The sequence below is a fragment of the Aquarana catesbeiana genome, linkage group LG07 (genome assembly GCF_042186555.1).
Source record: "Aquarana catesbeiana isolate 2022-GZ linkage group LG07, ASM4218655v1, whole genome shotgun sequence".
NCBI classification, from domain to species: domain Eukaryota; kingdom Metazoa; phylum Chordata; class Amphibia; order Anura; family Ranidae; genus Aquarana; species Aquarana catesbeiana.
In genome coordinates, this window is record NC_133330.1 from 99263773 (window position 1) to 99282428 (window position 18656).

The 18656-nt window shown below is 44.1% G+C and overlaps 1 protein-coding gene across 3 annotated transcripts in view; it reads right to left on the reverse strand.

Moving 5' to 3' along the window:
- LOC141103200 (extracellular serine/threonine protein kinase FAM20C-like) overlaps positions 1–18656 on the reverse strand; it is a 351969-nt gene that overhangs the window by 94878 nt on the left and 238435 nt on the right. For all 3 annotated transcript variants that reach the window (XM_073592535.1, XM_073592534.1, XM_073592533.1), the window contains one exon: positions 15971–16151. In XM_073592535.1, the coding sequence (XP_073448636.1) occupies positions 15971–16151 (181 nt within the window). The remainder of the gene's footprint in view (positions 1–15970; positions 16152–18656) is intronic.

An 18656-nucleotide genomic window follows, 5' to 3' on the forward strand; every position in this document is an offset into this window, starting at 1 on the left:
TTACAGCCGTGCAGGGGGGGGGCTCCGCCTGCCATCAGGGTAATGAAGTAAAGCAACAAAGTTATTAATGGCGTTCGATCTACTGTCCTCCACAGGCATCTCTCAGGTATAGAAAAAGTGGGGATCATGAGTCAGCTGGGTCTCCCGGAGACGGTAGGCACATTGTGAGGTCCAGTATAGGGCTGAAAAGGATTTGTAAATCCGTCCCCCAGTTCCAACAAAGGATACGTACATGCAATGTGTCTACTGAGGGGCTCAGCAGTACAGCATTGGATGATACTGCAGGTACAGGGGGGAGCAGGAAGGAGAAAAACAAAGTACTCACAGCTTATAGGCAAGGTGTTGCACTTAATCTCGGCGGTCCCTCTGATCAATCCAGGTGGATGCCAACTCAGGGTCTTCAAAAAAGTGGGTTCGGCCCTCACATTCCACACGGAGCTTTGCAGGGTATAACATAGCATATTTGAGGTGTAGTATTCTGAGGCGTCGTTTAACATCCTGGAACTTGGATCTTTGACGTTGTACCTCATTGGAAAAGTCCGGAAATACAGCCACCTGTGTGTTGGTGTGGGGGATATTCCCCTTTTCTCTGGTCAGGCGGAGGATCTTGTCGTGGTCCCTGAAGTTGAGGAATTTTGCTATCAGGGTACGCGGTGGAGCCCCTGGAGGAGGAGGACGAGCAGGTATTCGATGAGCTCTTTCCACCGCAAACATTACCGAAAATGCATCTCTGCCGAAGGTGGATATCAGGAGGTTTTCAAGGAAACTTGCCGCGTCGTTGCCCTCAGCAGTCTCAGGGAGGCCGATGAATCGGAGATTACATCTCCGGAGACGGTTTTCCATATCGTCCTGTTTTGCACTGATCTGTTGAAGCTGGCGGCGCACCTCATCCGTAGTATGTTGTAGGGGGTGCAAGATGTCTTCCGCTCTGCTGATGCGTGTCTCCGTCTCAGCCACGCGGTCCCGCAGGGCAGAGAGGTCCTGTCGGATAAGGGACACATCGATTTTGACTTCCTCGATTTTAGTAGTAAGCGTGCTCTGGCAAAGGGCAATAGCATCGAGTACCTTGTTTGTGGCCATCGTAGAATTTTCCGTGTCCAGAGAGGGACCAGTGCCATCCCCAGCCTGTTGCCTCCCCTCAAGGCGGCGGTACTTAGCGAGCTTGTCAGCAGCCTCGGAGGTCTTTTTCGGCAGAGACATAGTCCGGGGATAACCAGTGGGCCCCCGGGGTGAACAGGTATGGCCGCTGACTACCAGGCCGAATCTTCAATAATCCCCTCTTGCCACAGGTCCAGAGCTGCACAGTAAAGACTACAAGGTGTGGCTGGATAATTGTGAAAGCAGTGGCTGTGAATGGGAGAAACCGGGCTCAGATAATCAGGGAAACCTGCAGCAGCATCCACGCAAACACACCGTGGGTGAAGCAAGATGGCCGCCGACCCAGGAACCAGGCCAGAGCCACGTACCTTCCCACTGGCTGCCACTGGATAAGAGGGAGCTGTACTGTTAGAGGGAATCTGGAGGCCAAGGCAGGTGAAGGTCCGTCTTTAAGGAGCCAGGCTGGCCAGGAGTATCAATAAAGCAGTTGCTGGGTGTAGCAAGATGGCCACCGCTCCGGGGACTAGGCCGGAGCCGCGGGCCATCCCACCAGCCAATACAGGGTGCAGAGGCTCAGTAATAGCGGCCACAGGCGATCCGGGGGCCGAGGCAGGCAGCGATCAGTCTCAGGGAAGCTTTGTGTGCCTGGGAGATAGATAGGAGCCGCCGCCGGGTGAAGCAAAATGGCCGCCGCTCCGAGCACTAGGCCGAAGCCGGGGACTGTCCTAGAGGCAAGCCCCAGGGCGGAACGATCCGGCGTTTGCGGCCTCCGGCAGCACTCCAGACAGCCAAGCAGCACCAAGGGCAAAGCAGGAGGCAGGATAAGCTTGCTGGGGTGCTGTTTTCTGTTAGGATTGACAGGATTGAAGCAGGATGGTAATTACAGGAGTGTGGGCAAGCGGAGCACTCACTGCAAACGCCCTACTCCATAGCTCCTCAGGCCACGCCCCCCTATTGACTCCAGACTCAGAGAAAGACTTTCTTTTTAGAAGTGCTTGTGGAAGCCTCCTGTACGTTTGTCTCCGAGCTTTGCAGTCCCACCCGTACCTCCCATGCCTCCTGGTACCGAGTCGGTCAGTGAAGGTGAACCAATGCACTTGGGTTTCACGCGTCTCTCTGCGGATGAGAGAACCTTTAGGAGGAGGGAGAGATTGTACCTTTATTGTGGCCAAGCAGGTCACTTTTTGAAGTCTTGTCCTACCCGTCCAGGGAACGCCCGAACCTTGAGGTCCTGTCACAGACAGACCTTAGGTGGTCTGTGACAGTACCTCAAGACGCTGATGTGAGACCAGGAGACTCTTCAACACCACATGACATGGCTCTTTAATCTTTGAGGTACTAACCTCCGTGAGCCTCCAAATAGATTTTCTACATTACTTAAACAGACTTCATAACCACAGTAAGACTGTGCTTGCTATTAATACCTACACTTCTCTAGATCTTTCTGGTATTCATTCTTCCCTGGATACACCTGCCTATTAACAACACGCTACATCACCTTTTATGCATCTGATAATTATACGACTGTCATGCTCCTGATGAAACGTATCTATACGCGCAACATTCCGAGCGATTTAGTGAACCACTGCGCCCGGACACACACCCTGACCCACAGCATTCTTCTCTTACTTGGATAGCACTTTTGGGAATCCCAACTGCTGTCCCTTTGAATGTATTATTGTATCTTGATATTATATTAAGTGGTGTCTGTGTGTGGGGCTCATAATATCAATTTTATGTAACCTCTTATTTATATTCATATGTAATATCTATCATTTCAATTAATTTTCTACTAAATAAATTAAGCGAATACTTTTAGACGGTGTATCTGCGTGCCTATAAAGTCCACTTTTTTAGCTAGAATCTTGTAAAAGACTTCAGGTGGCGTTGTTTCGTCCCCAGTTATCCAGAAGGATAAGCCCCTGGTTTTGGTCACCCTTTCTTGGGCTGAGTCGTCCGTCAAGATACAGGCTCTAATCGACTCTGGGGCTACAAGCTTGTTCATTGATGCTGCCTTCGGACTGAAGCACTCGATTCTGCTGCAGCTGCGTGACACTCCACTTGCCATTGAGGCTCTACAGCCTGCCCATGTGACACATGAGACAGTTCCATTGTCCATGGCCATAGGGGCTCTTCATCATGAAATAATCCAATTCCAAGTTATTTTCTCACCTAAGTTTCCGCTGGTTATTGGTTATCCTTGGTTACAGAGGCACAACCCCTCTTTTGATTGGCTCTGTGCTGAGGTTCTCTCCTGGTCACCACAATGCAGTGAGACATGCTTCTAGAAGGTAGCCAAGGTCCTGTGCACCTCTTCACTCACCTCCCTGCCAGAGGAGTACCATGATTTTAAATGATGTCTTTGACAAAGGTCAAGCCAGTAGTATGCCTCCACACCGGCCATAAGATTGCACAATTGCTCTCGTGGCCGGGTTTACCCTTTGTCGGTCTTGGAGGATAAGGCCATGGAGGAGTATGTTGCAGACACACTTTTTCGAGGTTACATTTGCAAATCCTCATCTCCTGCTGGTGCTGGTTTCTTCTTTGTGAAGAAGAGGAGTGGTGAACTGAGACCTTGTATTGATTATAGGGGTCTCAATCATTCTATGATTAAGAATGCCTATCCGATTACAGAGTTATTTGACCACCTCAAGGAAGCAACGGTTTTCACAAAGCTTGATTTGAGAGGGGCATACAATCTGGTGAGGATTAAGGAGGGCGACAAGTGGAAAACTGCGTTTAATACCAGAACAGGCCATAATGAGTACCTTGTAATGCCTTTGGCCTTTGTAAGGCCCCAGCAGTTTTCCAGGAATTTATTAACAATGTCCTTCGAGATTTGTTGCAGATATGTGTGGTGGAATCCGTGGCAGTGGTGGGGGGATGGGATTAGTAAGGAGGCAGTACACTGTGGCAAATTCTGAATCATGTAGAGCAGAGCTGGAAATCTTTGGCAAGTATATAGTGGTGGATTCTATACTTACCACCAAAGTAATGGGGAATTTACAATGACCACCAATGTGAGGGGGGATTTACACTGACCACCAATGTGAGGGGGAATTTGCACTGACCACCATGTAACGGGGGTATTTTATGCCACACACCAATATAAAGAGGGATTTCTACACTGACACCAGCGTAAGGGGGGATATACAATGACTTCCATGTAAGGGGGAATTTACAATGACAACCCATGTAATGGGGGGGTTTACATCAACAACCAATAAAGGGGGATTTCTGCACTGGCCACCAATGTAAGGGAGGATTTACACTCATATCCAATTTAAAGGGGGCTTCTACAAGAACCACAAATGTAAGGGAGGATTTGAAACTGACCACAAATGCAAGTTTGGATTTTTTTTTTACCAATTACCAATATGAAGAGGAGTTTCTACACTGGTCACATGGACACAGCAATGCCATTAATTGTTAATGACACCCTCACGCATCTGCTGAGATGTGTGTATTAACATGCACTAAAATTCAGGGTGCACCCCCTGGGGGTTTACCATGACCGTTGCCTCTTACACTAACACCAACCTTTTACACCAATCTTACACTCACAGCCCCACACCACCCTACCCACAAATAGCTGTGTGCACCCATCCCCTCCCGTCCCCTTATAACAAAAAGCATTAACAGATGGCAGAAAGGGGTGGAAAAAAAAAAAAAGCAAGAACAAGAAAAAGAACAAAAACAAAAATACAGCCCCTGTACCTCCCAATGCCTTATCGTGCCATCCTATTGATATCCCGGCCTATTATATCTTCCCCCATTCTCTACGTAAAATTCGTGATTTTTTCCCTATTATCTTCCAGCCACTTCTCAACTTCAGAAGGGGAGTTAAAAAACAGAGTCTCCCCCAGAGCCGCAACCCGCAACCTTGCCGGATATAAAAGAGCATAGGGCAACTTAAATTTTTGTAGATTGCGTTTTGCCTGGGTAAACTCTGCCCTACGCCTCTGCAAATCTGGAGAGAAGTCGGAATAAAACGATATTTTTGCTCCTTTAAAAAAAACCTCCCCTGCTTCCCTGATCTTCCGTAGTAAGATTACTTTATCCTGGTAGTTAAGAAATCTCAGGAGGAGGGGTCTCGGGTGGCCCCCCTCCGATGGTGCCCTGAAAGGGATCCTATGAGCTCTTATGATGGAAAACGAAGCAGAGAATGATTCTTTCCCGATTAGCTCCCCCAGCCATTTTTCTAGGAATGCAATTGGGTTGGCGCCCTCACTCCTTTCGGGTAAACCTATCAGCCTCACATTATCTCTTCTACTCCTGTTCTCCATCTCATCTAACTTAGAGGCTTGTTTAGATAGCTGTTCCTTCAGCCATTTTATTTCTCTGGTTATTGGGAGCACATTATCTTCTAGCCCACTGACTCTTTCTTCCAGGGCCGTTGTTCTCTCCGCCGTTTTCTGCAGATCTTGTCTAACCAATAACAGATCTGCTTTAACACCTTTCATTTGTTCACAAAGATCTTTAAGCGAGCCGCTACATACCCCTACAGCCATGAATACATCCGTTATAGTTGGTTCTCTGTTCAAGGGTAAATTCGGGTCATTTATTAGCTCCGAGTTTACGTTTGTGTTTTGATCACTTAGCCCTGGGCCTTTATTACATAAAGATTTGGAAGGCTGGGTAGCCGGCACAGCCCCTAAGGGCTGTAATTGAGGCTGGCCCTGGCTTTTCCTATCCGATGCCCCCCCTTGTTGACCCTTCTGCTGCGACCCCTTTTTTGGAGGGGTCAGAGCAGAGGCATGGGCATATTGCTCCAGTTTTGCTGCTGCTGATACTGCTGCCGCATGCTGCGGGTTTTTCTCTTTAGAGGAACGTAGATTCTGCATCATTTACGCTTATAGATATAAATATACTCTAACAGCAACAAATTAGAGACTGACAGTTACCAACGTCCTCCACAAATCCAAAAAGGAACTAAGGAGAGAGGGGGAGGAAAGGGAAGCCGCTGCTCCCATCAGCGCTCAACTACCCGCTGTACAGAGCATATACCATAAAGTGTATAAAGCGGGGTAAGTCTCTCCACTCTACACTCTTATACACCCCCGTAAAAAAAAAAAAAGAGAGCTCACACAGAAGGAAGCTACAATACCTTAAATGGCAGGTGTGGGGCAACTCCCTACACACATAAACTCCACAGCTACAACTTAAATTGGTGCAGCCCCCCACCTACACCGTAGTTTTATACAGTTGGTTAAATGCCGCTAAGGCAGTCGCCATTAAAAATACGGTTAGTGGGGTATATATACCGAGTATCCCAACCCCTACCTAAACCTCTCTCTTTGCATCTGTTGAAAATCCCAGGGGTCCCAGGGCTTTAGCTAGTCAGCAGCACACAAACAAAACAAAAAAAAAAAAAAAAAAAAAAAAAAGGTTGGAGAATATACTTTGCTTCCTATATTAGCACACTCTGTCTGCTCCCAGACTTAATATTACCCAAGCAGCAGGCAGGTCAACGCACTGACTCACATAAATAACTCTGTTACTACACAGATGTCATATTACCAGGATTTACTTCTAGTCTGAGGATTGTCTAACAAAAAAACAGCATCTGGATACTATATTAGTGACTCCATACTGTACCAGCTCTGGCCGACTTCTATTCCATGACTAGTGTAGAGATGGGAAAGTGAAAGTAAAAAGCTGCTTGTCTCACAGCAGCGTGCAGGGGATGACATCTCACCCAGAGGATTCCTCAGCACACCTTTAGCAGAGAGAGAGGAGGGGCAGCGAGGCACCGAGTGACAAGGGAGCCAGAGCCATCCAGTATGCCGTTCATACGGCCAGGGGAGAGAGAGATGAGAACGGAGGGGGGACGGAGCACACAGCGTCCATGCTCTCACTCACTCCATGCTGCCTCTCAACACACACCCATACACACACATAGGTGGGTACGGGTGGGGGGGGGGGAGGGGGATGGGGTGGGAGGGTAGGGGAGATTAGGTGGGGAGGGAAGGGAAGGGGTGGGAAGATGGGAGGGAGGGGAAATAGGATGGGTAAACCATTCCTTACGAACACTTATACCACTAGAAATTATAACGGAGGTATCCAGACCTTCCTTAAGATTATTTTTGCACATACAGGCACTTTTTATAGTAAATAGGTTTTTGGTTGTTCTACACGCACATGCAAGCACTGTCTATGGCAAATTTATGCCCAAAGTAAGGCTAATATAGCCAAAATGAATACGTGGTCTAGTGGCCAAGTATGCACACACACGGAATTGTTATAACAGTCACTAGGAGGAGAAAAATTAGTTTTGGGTTAGGGTTATATATATTAAATTTCTCTTATATCTTTCTGTTATATACGTTTGTATATGTTGGGGTAAAGAATATTCCTCAGTCTTTAGATGTTAGCTAAGACTCTGAAAATAGGATCCTGGAATGTCAGGGGCCTAGGTACACCACTTAAAAGATTAGCAGTGTTCTCTATGATGGAGAGGTGCGGGGCTGATCTGGTCTGTCTGCAGGAAACCCACCTAACCAAGGAAACTATCCATCACCTACAGATGAAAAAATTTCAAACCCAATTTCATGCGGTTCACTCCTCCTACAGTAGGGGAGTGAGTGTTTTGGTAAAGTCTGGGGTGAAGTTTTCCTGCAGCCAGGTCAGGATAGATGAGTTGGGTAGATACATCTTTTTATTATGTTTTATTGAAAACGCCAGGTATGTGGTGGCAAATATATATATCCCTCCGCCCTTTAATCTGGATGTCTTGCTTAAACTGTATGAATTTTTGCTAGATAAAAAAGAGGTGCCGATTGTAGCAATGGGGGACTTCAACGAGGTTCTAGATAAAAGGCTGGATAGATTCCCACTACGAAAAAGCTCAGAGGACTCAGTAAAGAGTCGGTTAAGCTTTTTTCTGGAAGAAGTGGGATTAATGGATTTGTGGAGGGCACGGAACCCAGGCGTGCTGCAATATACTTGCTGTTCTGCATCTTACTCCGTGCTTTCAAGGATAGACCTAGCCCTAGGAAATGATAGGGCTCTCCAGATGGTAGAAAAAATAACATACTGGCCAAGAGGCATCTCAGACCACTCACCTATGGTAGTCATTTTAAATCTTGGGGAGCCTAGGCCCCGGAAGTACTGGAGTATAAGCCCGTACTGGTTTGAAATTATTAAAAAGACGGTTGGGATACTTTCCTCCTTAAGGGAGTTTGTTGAGATCAATCAGGGAACGGTGTCCCCTTCTACGCTATGGGACGCCCTTAAGGCTTTTCTTAGGGGGGTCCTGATACAGCAGATAGCTACATTCAACAAAGAGGCTAGAAGGGAGGAGGAGAGCCTGTTGAGAGACGCTCTTGAAGCAGAAAACAACTATACTTGCAACCCAAACCCGGAGACGGAAAGTATCTGGCAAGAGAAACAACAAGCATATAAATCAGTGGTTTTACAGAAAGCAGAAACCAGGCGGTTACTCCAAAGACAGGAATCTATGGTGGAGGGCGAGAGAATGGGAAGGACACTGGCTATGCTAGCAAAATCCAATGCAGCTCCATCCACGGTCCTCGCGATTAGATCCCAGAGCGGTGAGGTAGTATCAAGCACCTTAAAAATAGTACAAGCCTTCAGGGATTACTATAAAAAACTGTATTCCTCCCAGAAGAGGGGTAAGGAGGCCAAGATGGAGGACTTCCTAAGGGGGTTAGACATCCCCACCATATCACAAGAAGAAAGAGATATATTAGATGCCCCAATATCTATAGCAGAATTATACCAAGCAGTAGCAGGCATGGCAACCCATAAGTCGCCCGGACCAGATGGTCTTCCAATTGAGACCTACAAACACTATGGTGAAGTGTTGATCCCCGAACTGCTGAAAGTTTTGGGGGGGGCGCTTGAGGGGGGCCAATTACCTGCCTCAATGCTAGAAGCAACTATTATTGTATTACAGAAAGAAGGGAAAGATCCCTTGGATATGGCCGCCTATAGACCAATTTCTCTTTTATGCACGGACGTAAAAATTCTGGCCAAAGTGCTGGCAGCAAGATTGAATGGAGTTATCCATAAGCTGATCCACGAGGACCAGGCGGGCTTCATAGCCAATAGATCCACGAGCCTGAATATTAGAAGGGCGTTTTTGAATGTACAGACCCCAATGGTGAACGAGGGTTCGAGAGCGTTGATGACCCTTGATGTATCCAAGGCTTTTGATAGCGTGGAGTGGGGCTATATGTGGCGCGTGCTGGAGATCTTTGGATTTGGCCCTGCCTTTATAGGGTGGATTAGAATGCTATATACTCGACCCAAGGCAAGATTAAAAATTAACAATGAATTGTCAGACTGGTTTGAGCTGGAGAGGGGGACGAGGCAGGGGTGCCCACTCTCCCCTCTGTTGTTTGCACTAGCGATGGAACCCCTGGCCATTTCCATAAGGGGAAGTCGAGCGATAACCGGCTTCCAGAGAAAAACAGGCGAGGAAAGAATCGCATTGTATGCGGATGACATTCTGTTATTTTTGGGAGACTCGAGGAAATCGCTACCGGGAGCAATGAGGATAGTGGAGGACTTCGGCAGTTTTTCTGGCTTAGAGATAAACTGGGAGAAATCAGAGTTTCTACCGATAGACCCCTTAAATGAGACAATAGCACCTGGTATGCCTCAGGTGGCAACAGTGGAAGCTCTGAAGTACCTAGGGATTGTCCTGACGAAGGACCCTGTTCTATATATCAGTAAAAACCTTGTCCCTCTATTAACAAAATTTAAACAAAAAATAGGAATTTGGAGACGCCTGCCTCTATCAGTTGCAGGAAGATGTAGCTTAATAAAAATGATATGGATGCCACAACTGCTATACGTCTTGCATAATTCCCCTGTCTGGATAAGTAAGAAGTGGTTTAAAAAAATTGACAGTCTCTTTAGGGAATTGATTTGGAAGGGGAAACAAGCCAGGATCCGTCTTGGAGTGCTCCAGCTCCCTACCCAGGAGGGGGGCTTTGCCCTCCCACATCCCGAGAGTTATTTTTACTCAACTCAGTTGCAGCAATTATTGGGCTGTGGGATACCGAAAGGAGGCACCCCTAACGGCAAGTTACTATTGTTGAGCTCCACACATAATACAATTATTGAAGCCCTAGAGGCGGACGCGTTCCATGATAAATTTCCAACAATTAAATTGATAACCAAACTTTGGAAAACAGTTAAGAAAAAGATGGGGTATGGAGCCTTAACAGCCTACTCTCCTATTTGGAACAACCATAATTTGCAGGAAGTTCTTAAGATAGGCATATTTAGAGAGTGGGAGAAGCTTGGCCTCAGTAAGCTAAGTCAATTATATAACGACTTTGGGTTAAAGAAATTTTCAGAACTGGTTGGGGAGTTTAAGCTTCCCCGGGGGTCTTTCTTCCTATATGTCCGGTTGGAACATGCCCTTAAAGCACAATTTAAAGCCCAGACCCCGAGATGGGAAGAGATGCCTCTATTTCAGTGCATAATTCAAATAACCCCCACTAGAGGGGTAATTTCAAGAATTTATGACCAATTAAGCAAATCGGTTAATAGCAGGGAAATACTCCTTCGGGTAAAGGCTAAATGGGAAGAGGAGGTGGGAGGAATGACCCAGGAACAATGGGCGAGAATTTTGGAGTTGGGAGCGCAGGTTTCTGTGACCCCTTCACAGAGACTCTCACACTTAATGCTGTTAAACAGAGCCTATTATACTCCTAAAAGACTTTTTAAATTTGGGAGAAGGCCCAATGACAACTGCCCCAGGTGTCGAAGAACGGGAGATCTCATTCACATGGTGTGGAGGTGTCCCAAGCTGTTTAGATACTGGGAGGAGGTGACTGGGAACTTGGGAAATATTTTCGGTACGACAGTGGCAAACGAGGCCTTGGTTTGTATTCTGGGGCATAGAAGAGTGATGGGAGAAAGGCTGAGTACTACCTTAGCTGTCACGCGGGCCCTGTTTCAGGCTAGAAAGTTGATAGCATTTAGATGGCAGGTAAAGGAGCCCCCCACCGTGAAAGACTGGATCTCTACAATGAATGAAACCTTGGGTAGGGAAAGAATGGAGTACATAAAAAGGGGCAATCTTCAGGAATTTGAAAGCATGTGGAAGATGTGGATAGAGAAAGTGAAGAGTCATTAATAGTGGGATCTGCATAGACACGGAACAGACTGAGGGATGGGCTTAATATAGGTATATAGGCAACTGGTATCCTTGCAGGCAAAGGATCCTATAATAAAGTGTTTCTGGATATGCACATTTTTAGTTAAATATATAGCTTAGTAGGGTATAGGATAAACATATAGGGAGTAGGTGGGGGGGGGGGGGGGGATCGGGGTATTAGGGCATAGGTAATTTGGTACACAATACAGGCTGGGTCAGTAGAAGATGGGCACGGGGAGCCCACAAGTTCATTTTTACAAACCTCTCTTCTTGTATTTTTTTGTTGGTGTTTTTGTCCTTTTTCTTCCTTCTTACGGGTCCCTTTGGTTATCGAGTCCTAGTTAGTGGGGCTTACGAGATGGAAGGGACAGAGGACTTGTTGGTAAAGAGGCGTAATGGAATCCGTTGGTCATTAGGGCGATATAAAAAGCAATGAGAAAAAGTATAATCCACTATGATGTGAATACGAGAAGGCGACAGTTAATGAACAACAAACTGATTTAGCCCTCCAAACACTGTTTACTGACGTGGAAAAAAAAAAAAAAAAAAAAAAATTCAGGGTGCTGTGGCACCATGTTTTTTTGAAAAAGGGTTCCACCCACAATTTGCTTACCTTTGCAGAACAGGCTGATGTTAGGCCTAATGACCACAGTTGTAGGCAGGACTTTCAAGTGCCTTTCAAGGATGCCCCTTTACCTCCCCAGTGGACAGCAATCAGCAAAAGTGATGGTGGATATGACCTCAGAGGGAGGCATGATATACATATGAATGCCGCCTCTATTTATGTATCAATGCTGCCGATCCGTGTCTATTTACATATTAATGCCACCGCTATTTACATATCAATGCAGGTTATTTACATGTAAACACAGGGTCTGCAGGTGGGTCATCTGTACACAGCAATGTACTGCAGCCAGGAAAGCATTGCACCCACAATTAGCAGAAAGCAGGTGCATTTTCAGGCTCCTGTAGTCAGCACAGCTGCCTGCCTGTAACATCTAAGTGCAGAAAGAATCAATAAATTATGAGGACACTCATCAGTGCCCTCTCATTTTATTGAGAACTACAAGTCCTGGAAAACTGTATTTGTAGTTACTTCATTCACAGAACTCTGTGAATGAATGACATGCCCATGTGGGCAGATTCCTGCACAGCTGTAGTATTTTTAAAATGTGACAGCTGGTGTAGGGAGAGATGGTGGTTGTGGTAGGAAGTCGGCTGCTCCAAAGTAACATGTTACACTTGAAATATAGGTGTAAAATGTAACATGTTACAAAAGGTGATATGTGCTATTTTAGCAAGGTACAGCAGTGCATTACTGTGCACATGACCATTCCCTTAGTGCATTGGAATGGTATTAAAATTAAAATGAACGCCTTTATCACAATGCATAGGTGTAAATGGGCCTTAACTAAATGACATTTAGTTTTCTCAAGCACTTTGCATCATAAACAAATGCCTTTTTTTAAAACAAACTTCTTCCACCCTTTCCCCTTTTTTAACTTTTGTTGCATCTCAGTGCTGCTGACATGCTGAAGCCTCTTTGTAACTCTTTCCTGTCTACATGCATGCATTTCAGTGTGGGTTTCCTAAAGGTGACAGCAGTTGACCATGGCTACCTAATGTGTGTAAAGAGGTTGCTTGTAGTTTTCATCAGAAGCCCATGTGACAACACAGAAGGACAACTGGCAGATAAGGCGTTGTTACCCTATAACAGTAAGACTGGCCATATATTTTACAATTTTTATGTACAATTCTCCTTAAGATTTACCAAAACCATATAATATGAAGTCAAACCTAAACACTTTCAATTTGTATGCAAGCCAGGCAGGCCCTTGCACTACATAGTTGACGGTAAATCTAAAGGAAATTGAATAAGAAAATTGAATAATGTATGGCCAGCTTAAGTGCCTGAACAAAGGGCCTTTATGGCAGGATAAGCAGATATTATTTTAATGATAGTTGTAGATTTAAAATGATTTACACTTTAATGTTTATATGAATTTTTTTTAACGATTGGGTTTACATATCCTTTAAAGTAGTTAGTGTGTGATCGTTAGGGAAAGGGAATGTAGAAAATAAGCTTCGTGTACATAGTGCATTTTGCTGATGATTCTTCAGCCATTGTAGCAAAGATAGGACTTGATCTTTGCTACAGTGGCTGATAATGTGCATGTGTAGCCAAAACTTTTTGAGTTTTGAATAGAGCAGGGAAGGGATAGAACCTCTGTGAATATTTTACTGCTACCTGTGCCCCTGTTAGTGAGATTTACCCCTGATATTTGTTATGGTGGTTATTATTATAGTGGTCACTGAGACATAAAGTGAAAACAAATTCAAATGTATCACCTGTTATGGTGATAATTGTCTTAAAATTCAATTTACTTTACTTTTTACAGATTTTCTCTTAAAGTGGTTGTAAACACTCACATATACCCAGTGAAGTAAACAGCCTCATATGATACACAGAGGTGAAACAAATCTCCCTACATAGGTTTTCCTTGTTTATATGCAGTCTTCTCTTCCCTACACCCCTTCAAAATGGCAGAAAAGTGTTAAAATCTTTCTTCATGTGTCAGGAGTATAGAGGAGGGGGCAGACAGGCTGCAGTAACAGTGTGTGACAGCAGATTTGAGGATTTGAGGAAAGGTACACCCCCCCCATCCACACAGCAGAAGAACTGTGTTCTGAATAGACAAGCTGTATTCTGAGCTACCCCCCCCCCTCCCGACACACGGGGCTTTTTTTTCTCAAACAATAGGTGCTGGAACTCAACTACGAACCCCAAAAAACCCCTCCACACACACCCTCTAAATCACATCAAATAGTGGGTGTGGTCAGTCAAATTTCACAAACAGTAGGAGGGTCTTAAAGGGGCATTAAATACCAAGATTGCATTACATACAGAGTGCAGAGTTCAGGGGGGTTACACACAGAGTGCAGAGCTGTCACTTGTAAACACAGAAACCGGACTTCTGTGTTTACAAGTGATTGTGGTGAGCAGCCCCCCCCCAAGGGTCTGAGCCAGAGGTGGTGGAACTGACTTCCATCAAGTTCCCCCTGAAAAAAAGCCATGCTTTTGTTGCATTTGCTGCATTTGTACTGATTTACCTTTCAATTACATTGAGGTGGTGTCCAAAAAAAAAATCAACTGAGCCTGCCTTTTTTTCTCAAACAATAGGTGCTGGAACTCAACTAGGACCCCCCAAAACCCCTCATCACACACCCTCCAAATCACATCAAATAGTGGGTGTGGTCAGTCAAATTTCACAAACAGTAGGAGGGTCTTAAAGGGGCATTAAATACCAAGATTGCATTACATACAGAGTGCAGAGTTCAGGGGGGTTACACACAGAGTGCAGAGCTGTCACTTGTAAACACAGAAACCGGACTTTTTTTATGGATACTTCTATGGATCCTAAGTTATATTTCTTCTACTAGCGACTAGGTGGGAGCCTCAGATATTCGTCCTCATTGCATGCTGGAATAATGACTTATTGTGATATTGTTTCCTTTTCCTCAATATGTATATCTTTTGTTCAATAAAAAGATATTAAACAAAAAAATTTAGATGTTCATTGGCATACTTCAGACGGGCCTGTACATGTGCTTTCTTGAGGATGGGGATCTTATGGGCACTGCATAATTTTAATCCATGGTGGTGTATTGTGTTACCAATGGTTTGCTTGGTGACTGTGGTCCCAACTGCCTTGAGATTATTCACAAGCTCCTCCTGTGTATTTTTGGGCTGATCCCTCACTTTTCTCATGATCGTCCTTACCCCTTACCCCCAAGGCAAAACCTTGCATGGAGCTCCAGACTAATGGCGATTGATGGATATTTTTGTATTTCTTCCAGATGGGAATAATCATGCCAACAGTTGTCTCCTTCTCACCAAGCTTTTTGCTAATGGTCTTGTAGCCCATTCCTTGTGCAGGTCTACAATCTTGTCCCTAACGTCCTTCGACAGCTTTTTGGTCTTGCCCATGATGGCCCATGATGGGGAAGTTTGAAAGCAAGAAAGAGATTCTGTGGACAGATGTCTTTTATACACATAAGGAGTAGTCGTTAGGAGCACCTTCTTAAATTGACAGGACTAATCTGTGTACCACATGATCACATACTGTAGCCAGTCTGTGGGAGCCAGAACTTTTATTGGTTGGTAAGGGTTCAAATATTTATTTTACTCACTGAACTGCAACTTAATTTATAACATTTGTATGTGTTTTTTTCTGGATTTCTGGTTAATATTTTGTCTCTATCATTTTTCTTTGTAAGTGGGCAAACTAACAAAATCTGCAGATGATCAAATAATTATTTTCACCACTGTATATGTACTACCTAGAATAGGTAAATATAGCCATCTTTTCTTTACAGGGTAGGTAGTATAAGGCTTATAATGGGGTGGGAGTTTAAGTTTAGATTTAGATCCTTTAATTTCTCTTGACTCCCCAGGGCAAGATGTGAAGAAAAATCTCCCCAACAGGGCACAGACAGCAAAAAATAAACTGACAGGGGTTTTTCCTTCCCTACCCTATCCAAAACTAAAAAAAAAAGTTTAGCTTTTAAAAACACTTTAAGAACCTTCTTTTGCAGAGGCTATTTTCTACAAGTTTTTTTAGTTTAATATAGGTGACAGAGTTGCCTGATATCGCTATTAACAATAAACATTCATGCCAAAGCACAAGTGGCACATATGTTGAAGATCTAGTATGTTTTAAAATATCTTATACTCACTCAGCCTTTTTACTTTTATGATAGGACCGTCTCCAAGGGCTGCGCCATGATTTCCTCTTGGCTAGTGTAGTGTCTGGAAGGAAGGCAGCTAGTGAGCCTTCCAGGTGGTCAGGCTTGCCACACAGTGCATGCTCTGTAGAACAGTAGTAGGAGCACTCGCCATAGAAGCAAACATTATTGGCTGGGAAGAAAAGTAATATAGGTCAGTTTCTTAAGATAGCAATAGGTCATCTATTGACTTGAAGGAATAATAGGTTATAGGGTGCTCTGGATAAGGTAGACCTTCTCATGGAAAAAAGTACATGGTGTGGCCCAGGCAGAGGATGGGGTAGGCAATTGGTGTCAGGTACAGCACCTCAGCAGCACTCCAAGAGAGAGAGAAGCATACTCTAGTGAAAACAAAGCAAAAAGAAGGCACTTCTAAGTGCAGTAAAACACTAGACTTTAGTTGCCCAAACAAGATTAAAAACATTTACAAGATGTTAAAGTTCAACAATAGGTGGAACTATCACTTCCGGCATACATACATTCCACGCTTGTCCCGACAGCACGGCTACCCTTCCTGGATTTCCAGACACAGTGCTTAGATAACATTCTGCAGCTGTCATATCCTGAAGGATACCATCCTGCTGAGCGTTTTATATATATTGATGAACCTGTACACTTTGAAATCTTGTAAGTGTTGTAAGACGTCAGGGTAGGTGAATGTCACCAGTTATCCTGTCCTGCATATACAATGCTATACAATAATGTAGGGATTGTATACCTAAAGTTATTACATACTAGGAATGAAAATGACGTAATTCATGTAATTCTATAACTGGTTGAAGGTGTTTTTTTAGAAGACTGCCGCCTTAAATACTTTCTTTTGGGTACTAGTGGTGTTTAAGAAGAACTCAATGCCAATCGGCCTTAGGTTGGGGTGCTTTGAGAGTGGGTGCACTGTGAATCCACCCCTCAGGTTCTAAAGAGCCTGTAACTTGGTATGTATAGCATCAAAGAGGCACCTCACTGCTGAATATCCAGGCATGGAGAGACTAACATGTTTGCTAGACCTGGTGTTACTTGAGGAGGAAAAATACATAGAAATAATCATAAATAAATGTAATCTTTCTAGTACCAAGCCTGTAAAAAACATAAAAAAGACTAAAAGCAGCATGTAACTTTCTTACCATTAATTTTAAGTCACCCTATTTAATTAAAGTGAATGGATAAACAATAAGTAGTATTTCATTTTTACATGTAGTCCCGTGGCAAAACAAATGGTAGGAGAAGGAAGCATCATACAAAGATATTTTGTACAGAATAATTCACTGTTTTTTAGTGATCCGAGTCCTAGATGTTTTATTATTGATATAGTTATAAATCTTAGTAGCAGTCTTTTCCTTTAGGGGGACAGCATACTAAAAATACATAGATTTAGACATTGTGAAGAGGGCAAGGACGTGGTAGTCATTGTAGATGAGGCAGCTGTTCTGTGTAGTCATATAATTCATGTGAATGGGAGACAGTAATCATACAATTAGAAGTGGTTGCTTGTCATTGCTTGCCATTGTGTGAATCACAGGGAGTCTCATCTGCTATTAAACTTCCAGGTTTCTACGAACATTGGACCAACAAAAGATTATTATGAGTAATGATTTCAAACATAAAACACTGAAAAGTCTTCATGGTGCCCTATACCTGAATACAGTTCTGATCTACATTTCAGTGTAAAAAGCTTGGGCCCATATCTCTAAAGTATCCATGGAAACAATCGTTCTGGTTGCTTCAAAACAATATTTGATATGGAGAGGCGTAGAGAAAAGAGATGGATAAAAGTGTTGTACTATACAATGTGGTGCTATGCATTGTCTACAGAAAGGTCACCGTGCTGTGTTACATTGGTAGGCTGACTAAAGTTTCTAAAAACAAAGTAGAAAGCATTTTAATATAAAGTTACTTTTACTGCATTGCTTTCCAACCAATTTCTTTCTAAAATTGTGTGTGTGTTTGTGTGTGTGTGTGTGTGGGGGGGGGGGGTTGGGGGGGTTGTCTCTAAAATGGAATTCCAAGCTACACCTAAATGCTCCCTCCCTCCTCCTAACACCTATTCTTATTATCCTCTGTAAAAAAAGATGTATATATTTACCTCTAAATCAAAAAAAAAATACTGCGCTATCCCTCAAATTAACCTTCAAATAGTGTATCTGTGAAAAACAAACATTTTTTGCTGCTGCAACCACAAATGTGAGACAACCCCCACCTCAAAATAGCTATGTAGAATAAGCTGCGCTGCCTAATAAGTGAACGTGATCGTGATGAATTAATATGACCATACCAACACAATCCTAATGGTGAAAAACATTAAATATAAATTGAATAAAAATGCGAACAAAGCAAATGAATGATGGCTGGTAAACAGTATAAGTTTGAGTCCTCCCTACGCCGTTTCGACAAATCTGTCGTCTTCCCAGGAAGACGACAGATTTGTCGAAATGGCTTAGGGAGGAGCGGCGTGCTGAGGTCACCACCACACTACGCTGATCCCGGAAGACACGGGCAGCAGCTGCGAGCCGGCCGGCTTACATTGTTTTTAGAGGCATCGTTTTTAGAGGCGTTTTTTAACCAGATACACTGTAAGTGCATTTCTTATTATCCTTTATTTACATTAAACGTAAACTGTATCACGCTATGGAGTATTTCT